Genomic DNA, 13,414 nt, shown 5'->3' with positions numbered 1-13,414 from the left:
TCTCGCTCAGCGTGTATGGTATTTGGTATGCTTCACGATCTTTTGCATTTTCCTTCAGTAATTAGTGTGTTTTTCATATTGTTGGAGGGTTCTAGTGACTGAGATCAGTGGAGTGTTCCCTTTGTAGGCCATAACTTCCTTTCTGTGCCAGCCATTAGCGGTGAGTGATGTTTTATTTCCTCATTCTCATTCATATTAATATATTCTCTTATTAGTGTCAGATGTTGTTAGTAAGTGTAGTTTTTGTGAATTTGTTTTCAATCCATATTCATTAGTTTTTCTGAGTACGGTATTACATTTTACAAGGGTTGTTTACCGCGGTCATATTGCATCAGCTGTTCTCGCGGGCGTAGCGCGCTGGCAACACAGGAAAGGCGATGCTCATTTGTTTTGCGAAACTTCAATTTAGAAGTAAGGCCGTGCGGAGTATATACTGTATTTGCAACCTACTTTTTCCAGCAGTGTTGATGCAGGCCATAAAGTGTTTTGGAGCTCCATTGTTATGTTTTACAACGTTCACCACCAATTGTAGTAAAGGATACGAGGAGAACTGACACTGACTGGCTGTAGGGAAAGTGCAGTGCGATGCCTAGCATTCAAAGGAGAAAGAATTCTGCAGTTTCACATGACACATGCAACACTACGCATAACGCTGTGCAAAAAGTAGCTCCCATGGGAGTGCAAGGTGATGCTGAAAAATAGAAAATAATCATTAACCGGGCAGAGGGAAAGGAAAATTTGCTGTATTCAATATCAGTTGACAGCCTTTTCGAATTAAATATAAATGTGCTTTTTCAAATATAATCCTCCAATATGGGGGAAATTATACACTCAGTGTAATGTTCCGTGCTGAACTTCTCAGGAGAAAACAACTGGCTATTTTGATCTATGCTGTTCAAATAAAATAAAAAAACTGAAACTGCCTGAAAGTTGTATACCTGATGACATAAAAGACGGATGGTTGCTGTTTTAAAGAGGCCTAACATCTAGGTCATTGGCCCTGGCACAAAATATTTATTCATAGAAATTAATAAACAGTACAACAATTTCAAGAATAACATTCATCAGTGTAATAATGCAATGTCCTTTGTTTCTTTGGAGCAAATATAAATTTACCTTCAGGCGACGGTCCTCATTGCTTTAAAATGCAAGGCATAGTATAAAGATGAAATGTAATGATGTACTTTCACAATGCAAGAAACCCTTCCTATGGGTAGATATTTTAGATTTTTCTGCAGCTAACCAATTCCGACTTGGAAATGCCCCATGTAGCTCACTAAGGGAAGAAATTCTTGAAAGAATACATCAGATCTTAAGTCACTGTAACCCTTACATTCAGTCGCACTAAACTATGCACGGAAAGATCCATGAGGAATAAGAAATAGCTTCCAAACAGAATAGCGTGCAAGCAAAGTTAGGGATATGCTTCTAATATGAACCTCAGGCAGATTCCTTGTGTGTTTTGAGGTAGTGGCTGTTTTTGAGTCATCCAATGGTACTCCACCCTCTCATAGACGCACTGCCATTTATCAAAACAGGATGGACTTAGAAAGATGAATTTTGGCAGTAGAGACTGAGATTATATAACCTACGTACTTATTTAGCCAAGTGGAGATACAGGATGGCACATTTCAATGCCAGCTGAATAAAAAAAGAAAACTAAAATCAGCCAGAATATCACTATGACAGAATATTTTTCATGCAGGTGTCATTCACCTTTATCCAATTATTAATGCTTGGAAATTAACTCAACAACTGATCGCCGATTACTACTGTCACAATGAAGGTGACAGGTTAAAATTTGTCCGTAATTAACAAACATGACTGCAAGTAGACACATACGCATGTTTAGCGAACGCACATTAGTTTCTTCTTTCACAGGAAGCCCTCGAAATATGATGTGAAATTACCACGATGCAATGTAAATGGTAAGAAAATTCCAAAAACCAGACATACGCTTAACATTCATTTGCAATCCATTATGGTCTGAAATAACTTATGCAATGTAGTGAAGTCTCATATGGTACATGGGCTTTGCAATAATTTCATACCCCATTCAATTTGTACAGTAAACAGAAAATGTTGGAAGGAGTTCTCAAAGAATTTCATGGGTGAAACAAAGACGGGACAGTGGCAGAAACATTATCAAATGCATTCAAGGTAATGATGTGCAAGTTGACAATCGTTTTATAGTGCCATATAATCAATTATTTTCTTTTATTGTACTTTCAAGCTCATATTAATATTAAGAATTGTGCAAGTGTTTTATAAAATATATTCACAAATATGTTTACAAAGGACATTACTGCACCTGTCTGCAAACTAAATACCTGAAGCGGGTTTACTTCAAAACGATTAAACATCTACCTTTCCGAGCACCTGATATGTAAGTCTGAAGTTGCTTACAAAATACAGTTGAACCTTGATATCTCGAACCTTCACTGCTCAAATTTTCCAGTACCTCGAAGTAACTTCAACTTCCTGGCTGTTTGGCATATTATTCATGAGAATTTATTTATTACTCGGAATCACGTTAAACAAATTTCTTGATTTCTCGAAGCAATTGTTTCCTTCCTAGAAGCAAACAATACACTGTAAATTGAATTTTGTACAACATTAACTGTGCAATACAGCATTTGTGGTTTGTGTGTTATTTATCCTAAACGTACAGCAGCATGGTATTCCCAGCTGAACTCGGTACATTTACATAACAGTTTACCCGTCCACCCCTCCTGCGTTCACTATTTGCAGCCAGGACAGGAAGTGACAGTACTGATAAGGCTCAACAAGCCATCACCCTAAATTACATCAGTACGAGGAAAACCTGCAGAGTGTTTTTGAACAGTATGGAGAAACGCAAAGAGAAATGCATAAGCTTCAGTGAGAAAGGTTGAGTGATATGTGAAGCAGAGAAAGGTCAGAAAAAGAAGAAGGATATTGCAGTTGAGTATGGAATTCCTCCCAGTACACTATCTACCATACTCAAAGATGAAGACAAGATTCACCTGGCAGTGGATGAATCACGATTTACATCACAGCGGAAGAAACTTAAAACATCAAGTTTCCTGAAGCTTGAACAAGCCATGCTTCAGTGGGTAACCCGTGTGAGGGACAAAAACATTCCAATCGCCAGTAGCTTAGTTTGTGAACAAGCAGAGAAGTTCACTAAAAACTTAGGTTATGCTTCTTTTCTAGCCAGCAGTGGGTGGCTGGGAAAATGTAAACTTCAGCACAGAATAGTGCAAATTGCTGCAGTCAGTGAAGTAGACAGCGAACATCACAAATAATGTTTTACCATCCCTAATACACGAGTAAAGTCCTAATTGTGAACTCAAAACATAATACAATCCCGCAGACTTTCAGAACTTTTTGTTCTAAAGCTCTCACCACCTCGCCAAATGTTAGGCCCGCCCATCCTGCTCCTAACAGCCCACTAGCAACAACACCTGCTTGCAAGGATCCGCCCACCCTTTCCTCTCTCCCTTCCGTGTCCAACACTGCCTCAGCCACACCGGTATAATACTAGAAGTAGAAAGGTCAGTCAAGATAGCGTTGCTGGAACAGCCCGACGTACTTAACACGCACCATACGAGTAAGTACCGCCATAGGCATTTTTGACGTACGGGAAGTCTCATGAACAATACTATTTAACTAACACTCTTAAACATTTTGTTTCAGGTGAAACTCTATCATTTCATCGAACAAATGTTTCAACAGGGTTAATAACACCCACTTGACCGTCTTTTGGATCCCAATGATTACCGTACTAACACTGACATCAGCTAGCTTTGACACAACATTCTATCATTAGCAACGTCTCCACAAAAAGTCCCATCTTTTTTTCTACGACTTTCTGATAAATCAACTGTACATATTTTAATACATTTAATATGTGCACACTTCTATTTTAAATAACTGACATTGATTTTACTATAAACTTGAACTCATGCTATGGGAATGGAGTAAACATCCCTCCTTGGATGATTGTGCTTTTACACTCAAGGTCATCACAGTCCTAATGATGTATGAGAAGAGGATCCATTTTGGTTTTAAACACTCAAATATTCATGATTAACTACGTTATAATCACTACAAGTCATTAATCTCATTTTTTGGTCCGTATTGACAACAGTGATTATATTCAATTTACAAAGTATACATTTATTATTCATCTATTCAATACCTACAGTACCACGTTTTGTGGTTACATAAAAGTTTGAAAAGTTGTGGAGATCGACAAATTTATGACAATATTAAAGTTTACATTAGACAATAACTATTTCACTTTTAATAAAAAAAATTTATAAACAGAACAGCCTAGCGACGGGAGACCCAATTTCGGGCATCCTAGCTGATATCTACATGGACACGATAGAGCACTCAAAAATCAAAACCGACATTAAAGGAATTTGTTTATGGTTGAGGTATGTGGATGACACGTTTGTAATAATTGATAAGAATATCACCAACAGCAACGAAATATTAGAAAACTTAAACAACGGCAACCCTAATGTAAATTTTACAAAAGAAGATGAGGATAAAGGCTCCTTAAACTTCTTAGATATAAAGGTCACCCGAACCAATAACTCCTTTGAGTATCAGATTCACAGAAAACCTACACATTTGTCAGTAACCATAAATAATTCTTCACTACACCCCGGATCACAGAAACAGGTATCTTTTTACAGCCTGATATACTGAGCTTTAAGAATTCCATTATCCCCTATAAACTTAAAAACTGAATTAAATTATATAAGGAATCTTGCCAAAATTAATGGATACAAGTACGAAATGGTAAACCGCATAATACATAAGATTAAAAACAAGTTGTCTACAAACCTTATAACAGACAAACCTAACAGAAATAAATACGCCATTTTTACATATAGTAACCCAACTATCCACCAAATTATTAATACCTTCAACAAATATAACAAACATAGCCTTCAGAACAACCACCACAACACAAAACATATTTTTCAATAATAATAAAATAAATAATAACAGTAAATATTCAGGCTCAAGAGTGTACAGGTTAACATGTTCACAGTGTGGATTTTCATACGTCGGTCAAACTGGACGAAGTTTCTTTATAAGATACATGGAACATTTCAATGCTGATAAACACAATAAATATTCCGCTATGAGTACGCATATGAAGGAAACAGGTCACCATTTTACTTCAATGGAAAAGGATCTTACAATAATCAGGATTACTAATAAGGGTAAACAGCTAAATGAATTAGAGAATATATTTTTCTAGACAAAACATTTAATAAAGATCGCAACCTTAACGACGACACGGAGGTTAAGAGTTCTTTATATACAATGACGCCCAAGTTATTAGAAACAGTCATTCCAAAGCAAAATAAAATCCCACGAACATTTCAAATTGTCAATTCAACAACCCCACTTATCCCCCTGACTACTAAGCCTACAATTGCCCCTCCAAATAGTCCCCCTCCCACACCGACACGTAATACTCCGCCCAGTTTTACCCTCCGTCACACTCATACAACACGCGAAGTAGGAACTCCAGTCAGAACAACGCTGCTAACAAAACAAGATAGATACTCACACGGCATTTGAGTAAGTACGCAATTTTACGCGATCCACAACACTGTACAATAACATACGTTTTAAACACACACATCAAATACGTCTTTTTATTTTTTTGCATTTTAACAACACACTATCCGTCGAGATTCCTACAACATCTGGAAGACCACACTTATAAGTGAAAATCAACATAACTTTCAAACACAGATAGATCTCCAACTTATACTCCATTTCAACGATTACACCAGTGTATCTTATATCAATTCAATTCAACGAGGATACACCATTTGCTTCTTCTTAACCTAATTTTAACAGTTGAAACGCATAATTTAAAACAAAATTCATCTTCTGATCTACTTAGCAGTGACCGCGGCAAATATTACTGACTTTCACTATGAAGAGGATCCATTTTAGTTCCAGATACATGCCGATTTTAAAAACTTATCATTACAAATTTTTTTTTGGACAATATTGTAAAATATACCACAATAATTTTAACGTGCTTATACTTCCCATGTCAAATTTCTTAACTACTGTTTCAAAGAATTTTTTTTTTTTTTAATTTCACAACATACCTCATCTCAATTTTTCATAAACAATAGTGTAATCATTCTTAATAAAATTGTTTTAAGATCAGCTAATGTGCTGATGATGCCCAATAAGAAGGGCGAAACATGTCCACAACTTTTCAATCTTTTATGATTATGTAACCACAAAACGTGGTACTGTACGTACTGAATAGGTGAATAATAAATGTATACTTTGTAAATTGAATATAATTACATTATAATCTTCAAAAACTGTTAATTCACGGTCATTTTTTTAACATACTTTCTGTGCAATATCCCTATTTTTGATGTTATAGCACAACATTTTATGAGATCATTGTCCAACATTTTACTCTATAGTTTATAAGATTAGAAAGATCATGTATCCATTAATTTTTAAAATTGATATAGGGTGAAACATGTACCTATGACTTTTATGTATTATGTATAAATTTTAACCTCATGAAATAGTGGATTGTATTGAAAAGGTGGATCTATAAATATTATAAAAATATTTGTAATATACAGTCCTAATGACGCGTTTAATGCCGATGAGACTGCTTTCTTCCACAAATGATGGCCTGGAAACTAGCCTACAAAAGGAGAAAAGTGTTTCGTGAAAAAAGTAGTAAAGAAAGGGTTCCAGTGATGCTAGGAGCTAATATGACAGGAATCAAAAAACTAAAACTTCTAGCGATCGGAAAATCAGCAAGGCCTCGCTGTTTCTTGGGCGTGAAGCCATGAACTAAACCAACCAGAAGTCGTGGGTGACAAGTTCCATTTATAAACCTTGGCTGCATAGTATTGATTTCAATGTAATGGGAGGAAAATCTTCCTTTTCGTAGACAACTGCCTTGCTCAAACCTTATGGCGCCGAGATAGGAAAGGGCTACGACTGGGAAGGAAGTCGCCATGGCCTTAATTAATGTACAGCCCAAGCATCTGACTTGTATGAAATTGAAGAGTAGTACAGTCGAACCTCAATATCAAGAACCTCCATTACTCAATTCAGTATCTCGAAGTAACTTCAAATTCATGGCTGGGGTTCCCATCGTATTAGATCCCAGCTCTCTACTTCACTTAACAATCAAAATTTCACACTGAGGCTTAGGAATTACACTTTGCGTTTCTCCATGCTTTACACTTGCAGGACAGTAAGCAGACGCTAAATAACTATTCATAAACACCCTGCAGGTTTACCTCGTACTAACGTCATGCAGAGTGATGGCACATAGAGCCTTATGAATATTGTCACCTCCTGTCCGAGATGCAAATGGTGAGCACAGCAAGGGTGGACAGATTAGCCCCTATATAAACATACTGAGGTCAGCCAGAAATACCATGCTGCTGTAAATTTAGGAACAATCACACAGAAACCACAAATGCTGCATTACACAGTTAAGGTTGTAACATAACATAATGTTGTACAAAATTCGAGTTACAGAGTATTATCTAAGCATTTTCCAAGAAAAATTCTAATCTTTGCCAATTTTTGCAACCCTCATTTTTAAATTCATATTGGCTTTCTCCTCCTCTGCGAACCATGTGACCTTGCCGCGGTGGGGAGGCTTGCGTGTCCCAATGATGCAGATAGCCGAGTCGCAGGTGCAACAATATCGGATGGGTTTCTGTTGAGAGACCAGACTAACGAATGGTTCATCGAAAGGGGGGTAGCAGCCTTTCGGTAGTTGCAAGGGCGGCAGTCTAGATGATTGACTGATACGGCCTTGTAATAATACTCAACATGGCTTAGCTGTGTTGATACTGCTACATGGCTGAAAGCAACGGGGAAACTACAGCCGTAACCACCTCCCGAGGACATGCAGCTCTCTCTGTATGAATGATGTACTGATGATGGCTTCCTCCCGGGTAAAATATTCCGGAGGTAAACTAGTCCCCCATTCGGATCTCCGGGTGCGGACTACACGAGAGGGGGCGATCATCAGGAAGATGGATACTGACATTCTGCGAGTCGGAGCGTGGAATGTTAGAAGTTTGAATTGTTGTGGTAGGTTAGAGAATCTGAAAAGGGAGATGGATAGGCTAAAGTTAGATGTAGTTGGTATAAGTGAAGTACGTTGGCAGGAAGAACAGGATTTTTGGTCAGGCGACTACCGAATTATCAACACGAAATCAAACAGGGGAAATGCAGGAGTTGGTTTAATAATGAATAAGAAAATAGGGCAGCGGATAAGCTACTACGACCAGCATAGTGAAAGAATTATTGTCGTCAAGATAGACACCAAACCAATGCCCACCACAATAGTGCAGGTCTATATGCCAACTAGTTCAGCGGATGATGAAGAAATTGAAAGAATATATGAGGAGATAGAAGATTTAATACAATATGTAAAAGGTGACGAGAATCTAATTGTGATGGGAGACTGGAATGCAGTGGTAGGCCAAGGAGGAGAAGGTAGTATAGTAGGAGAATTTGGATTGGGACAAAGGAACGAAAGAGGAAGTCGGCTGGTTGAATTCTGCACTGATCATAATTTAGTCCTTGCCAATACTTGGTTCAAACACCACAAACGACGGCTGTATACGTGGACGAGACCTGGAGACACTGGAAGGTATCAAATAGACTTCATTATGATTAGGCAGAGATTCAGAAACCAGTTGGATTGCAAAACTTTCCCAGGAGCAGACGTGGACTCTGACCACAACTTGTTGGTCATGAAATGCCATCTGAAGTTGAAGAAATTGAAGAAAGGAAAGAATGCAAAAAGATGGGATCTAGACAAGTTGAAAGAAAAGAGTGAGAGGGATTGTTTCAAGGAACATGTTGCACAAGGACTAAATGAAAAGGCTGAAGGAAACACTATAGAGGAAGAGTGGAGAGTCATGAAAAATGAAGTCAGTAGGGCTGCTGAAGAAATGTTAGGAAGGAAGAAAAGATCAACTAAGAATCAGTGGATAACTCAGGAGATACTAGACCTGATTGATGAACGATGAAAATACAAGAATGCTAGAAATGAAGAAGGCAGAAAAGAATACAGGCGATTAAAGAATCAAGTGGATAGAAAGTGCAAGATAGCTAAGGAAGAATGGCTGAAGGAGAAGTGCAAGGATGTCGAAGGCTGTATGGTCCTGGGAAAGGTAGATACTGCATACAGGAAAATCAAGGAAACCTTTGGAGAAAGGAAATCTAGGTGCATGAATATTAAGAGCTCAGATGGAAAGCCACTTCTAGGGAAAGAAGACAAAGCAGCAAGATGGCAGGAGCATATCCAACAGTTGTATCAAGGTAACGATGTAGATAATTTGGTTCTGGAACATGAAGAGGTTGTTGATGCTGATGAAATGGGAGACCCAATTTTGAGGTCAGAGTTTGACAGAGCTGTGAGTGACCTAAACAAGAACAAGGCACCTGGAATTGACGATATTCCCTCTGAATTACTGACTGCCTTAGGAGAAACCAGCATGGTAAGGTTATTTCATTTAGTGTGCAGGATGTATTGAGACAGGAGAAGTCCCATCCGATTTTCGGCAGAATGTTGTTATACCTATTCCTAAGAAAGCCGGTGCTGACAGGTGTGAAAACTACCGCACCATTAGTTTAGTATCTCATGCCTGCAAAATTTTAACACGTATTATTTACAGAAGAATGGAAAAACAAGTTGAAGCTGAGTTGGGAGAAGATCAATTTGGCTTCAGAAGAAATGTAGGAACACGTGACGCAATCCTGACTTTACATCTGATCTTAGAGGATCGAATCAAGAAGGACAAGCCCACGTACATGGCATTCGTAGATCTAGAAAAGGCATTCGATAATGTTGATTGGAACAAGCTATTTATGATTCTGAAGATGATAGGGATCAGATACCGAGAACGAAGAATTATCTACAACCTGTATAAAAATCAGTCTGCAGTGATAAGAATCGAGGGCTTTGAAAAAGAAGCAGCAATCCAGAAAGGAGTGAGGCAAGGCTGAAGTTTGTCCCCTCTCCTTTTCAATGTTTACATAGAACAGGCAGTAAAGGAAATCAAAGAGAAATTTGGAAAGGGAATCACAGTCCAAGGGAAGGAAATCAAAACCTTGAGATTTGCCGATGATATTGTTATTTTATCTGAGACTGCAGAAGATCTCGAGAAGTTGCTGAATGGTACGGATGAAGTCTTGGGTAAGGAGTACAAGATGAAAATAAATAAGTCGAAAACAAAAGTAATGGAGTGCAGTCGAACGAAGGCAGGTGATGCAGGAAATATTAGATTAGGAAACGAAGTCTTAAAGGAAGTAGATGAATATTGTTACTTGGCTAGTAAAATAACTAACGATGGCAGAAGTAAGGAGGACATAAAATGCAGACTAGCACAAGCAAGGAAGAGCTTTCTTAAGAAAAGAAATTTGCTCACTTCAAACATTGATATCGGAATTAGAAAGATGTTTTTGAAGACTTTCGTGTGGAGCGTTGCATTGTATGAAAGTGAAACACTGACGATAACTAGCTCAGAAAGAAAGAGAATAGAAGCTTTTGAAATGTGATGTTACAGAAGAATGCTGAAGGTGAGATGGATAGATCGAATCACGAATGAAGAGATACTGAATCAAATTGGTGAGAGGAGATCGATTTGGCTAAATTTGACGAGAAGAAGAGATAGAATGATAGGACACATCTTAAGACACCCAGGACTTGTTCAGTTGGTTTTAGAAGGAAGTGTAGGTGGTAAGAATGGTAGGGGTAGACCAAGGTATGAATATGACAAACAGATCAGAGCAGATGTAGGATGCAATAGTTACGTACAACTGAAAAGGTTAGCACAGGATAGGGTGGCATGGAGGGCTGCATCAAACCAGTCTATGGACTGATGACTCAAACACACATTGGCTTTCTTTCTTGTCTGGATGGTGATTATACCACAAGATATGAATAATGATTTCCGTATTGACAGCTAAGTTCGCTAATATAATAATTTATTGCTCGTATTCTCCTGTTGTTACATCAAGTTGAGCAATAAATATTTATATTAATGAACTTAGCTGTCAATATGGAAATCACGAGATTCAAATCTTGTGATAATGTGAATAGCTTTCAACCAGCTGAATTCGAAATTTGTGGTAGGAGGATTACTAACTGCAACACTCAGGCTCATGCCGTGTGGCATAGTATGAATGTTGTCCTATGGGGAGCTCCAGTTGAAAGAAAACATTGGAATACAGGAAATGCAGTATATGGAAGTAAACAACAGTAACAATATCATATATACGGTATTGGAATAAATTTTCCTCACCTAACAGTAAAAACAGAAACATTCATGTAAAGACAAAAATCTCACTCACATGTTTTCCGCTGAGGTGGACGACTATCACGATCCTGAGATCTTCTCCTAGGCGATGAATCTGGTCTGTCCTGGAATCGACGGCTTCCTTGTTGCCTCTCGTCACCTGGGGACCGTCTTCGCGGAGGTGATTCTGTCCTATCTTGATATTTACGATTTCCTTGCTGCCTATCATCATGATCTGGAGACCTCCTTCTTGGTGACAAATCTGACCTTTCTTGATATCTACGACTGCCTTGTTGCCTATCATCATGGTCAGGGGACCTTCTTCTAGGAGAATTGGATCTATCTTGGTATCTACGACCTCTGTCAAGTTCTTGATCAGAAGGTTCGCTGTGTGGACTTACACGGCCATTTCCTTCCTTGAAAGAAATTCAACATCAAAAATTACATTGAAGGTTTTGTGTAATATCACATGTAATTTAATGAACTGCATAAAATAACAAGGAATAATCTCATAATGTGATATGGTACTTTTTCATTACTACCAAGATGGGTGGCCTTCTGAGCCAACATTGCCAGATTCAATCCTTGCTCAGTCTGTAGTATTTAAATGCACTCAAATATGCCAGTCGTGTCTGCAGATTTACCATCACGTAAAATAACTCCTGTAGGACAAAATGCCAGCACCTCAGGGTCTCAAAACTGTTAAAATAGAAGGATGTAAAAGCAATAACATTAGTTAGGATATTATTTTTCACCCGTTAGTACTAATCCATAAACCTCTAAAGGAAATGGACTCTCACCAACACAATAAAGAACTATGAAACTCAAAGTTAAAAAAGTCTTTATATATATTTAAATTGTAGCTTTACATGGATCCATAGTTGCATGTGGCTTAATGGGCTTTGAAGTTGGCTCGGTGGGTGGGTTTAAGAACTATGATTTAATTGGCAGACGACATTCTGAAAGTTGGCTTTGAAAGATATCCACTTCCCAAATTTGAATTCTAAGCATTAAACTAACAAGAAGTATTCCAAGTGAGAGAAGTAAATTTTATAAAAATACTAGCTGATGCACCCGTGCTTCGCTACGGAATTCTCAGAAAGACTGACTTCGTGGTTTTCCTAACTGAAGTCAACATAGGTCATTACAAAAACACCAGTAGGAATGTAGCAATTAAAAGCATTATTATCACATAAAATATTCGATCAAATGAAAAATCGCACATTTTCTCACTTTTAACAAACAGTACCACGGTGCCGATCTAACAGTCCAAATTTCCAGAGCTGGAAAATGACCATGCCGCACACTGCCACGAACACTCCTCTGCCATTATTCAGTTAAATATGCACACTGCTCATTCCAATCAGTGCCTCAGAGTGGGGATTGAATAACTTGAATGCTATGATGAACCAGTGTGTTACGTACCAGTAGTATCTGAAAATTTATGAACCAGAGGAATGTCATGCTAAAGAAGTAAGTTATCTAACTCCCCAACTACTTCCCGCCAATATTCAGGCAGGCTGTTACACTCTGTAAGACCTGACGAGTGGGCTGTGCGGTTAGGGGCACGCAGCTGTGAGCTTGCATCCGGGAGTAGCGGATTCTAACCCCACTGTCGGCAGCCCTGAAGATGGTATTCCGTGGTTTCCCATTTTCATACCAGACAAATGCTGGGGCTGTACCTTAATTAAGGCCAAGGCCGCTTCCTTCACACTCCTAGCCCTGTCCTATACCTTCGTCGCAAGAAGACCTATCTGTGTCGGTGCGACGTACAGCAAATTTTTAAAAAAATTACTCGGTACGCAGCAGTAATCCAATCTATCGCAGATGAGTGGCAACAGTAGACACAAAGCACATCACAACAAACAATGGTCAATGTAACGTTATCGTTGATCAATTTTATGAGCTTTCTGTATTGTAGGCCTTCACATTTAGTTTTCTTTCAAATGTGTGATACTAGGGTGCCTTATAAAATTATTTATAGCGTAGACTATAGTTCCTTATTCTCCGACTTTACATACCGATTTTCATTAAATTCTGTGCACCCATATTCTCGTGACTCGGCGCTGATATGGACGTCG

General features: G+C 38.3%; 1 protein-coding gene across 2 annotated transcripts in view; it reads right to left on the bottom strand.

Moving 5' to 3' along the window:
• eIF4B (eukaryotic translation initiation factor 4B) overlaps positions 1–13,414 on the bottom strand; it is a 212,811-nt gene that overhangs the window by 42,539 nt on the left and 156,858 nt on the right. For both annotated transcript variants that reach the window (XR_010861597.2, XM_067158454.2), the window contains exon 9: positions 11,389–11,749. Coding sequence is in view for 1 of the 2 variants with exons in the window: in XM_067158454.2 (XP_067014555.1) it covers positions 11,389–11,749 (361 nt within the window). In the remaining variant the exon portion in view is untranslated. The remainder of the gene's footprint in view (positions 1–11,388; positions 11,750–13,414) is intronic.

The sequence above is a fragment of the Anabrus simplex genome, chromosome 1 (assembly GCF_040414725.1).
Source record: "Anabrus simplex isolate iqAnaSimp1 chromosome 1, ASM4041472v1, whole genome shotgun sequence".
Lineage (NCBI taxonomy): Eukaryota > Metazoa > Arthropoda > Insecta > Orthoptera > Tettigoniidae > Anabrus > Anabrus simplex.
This window is presented reverse-complemented; position numbering and strand designations above follow the sequence as displayed.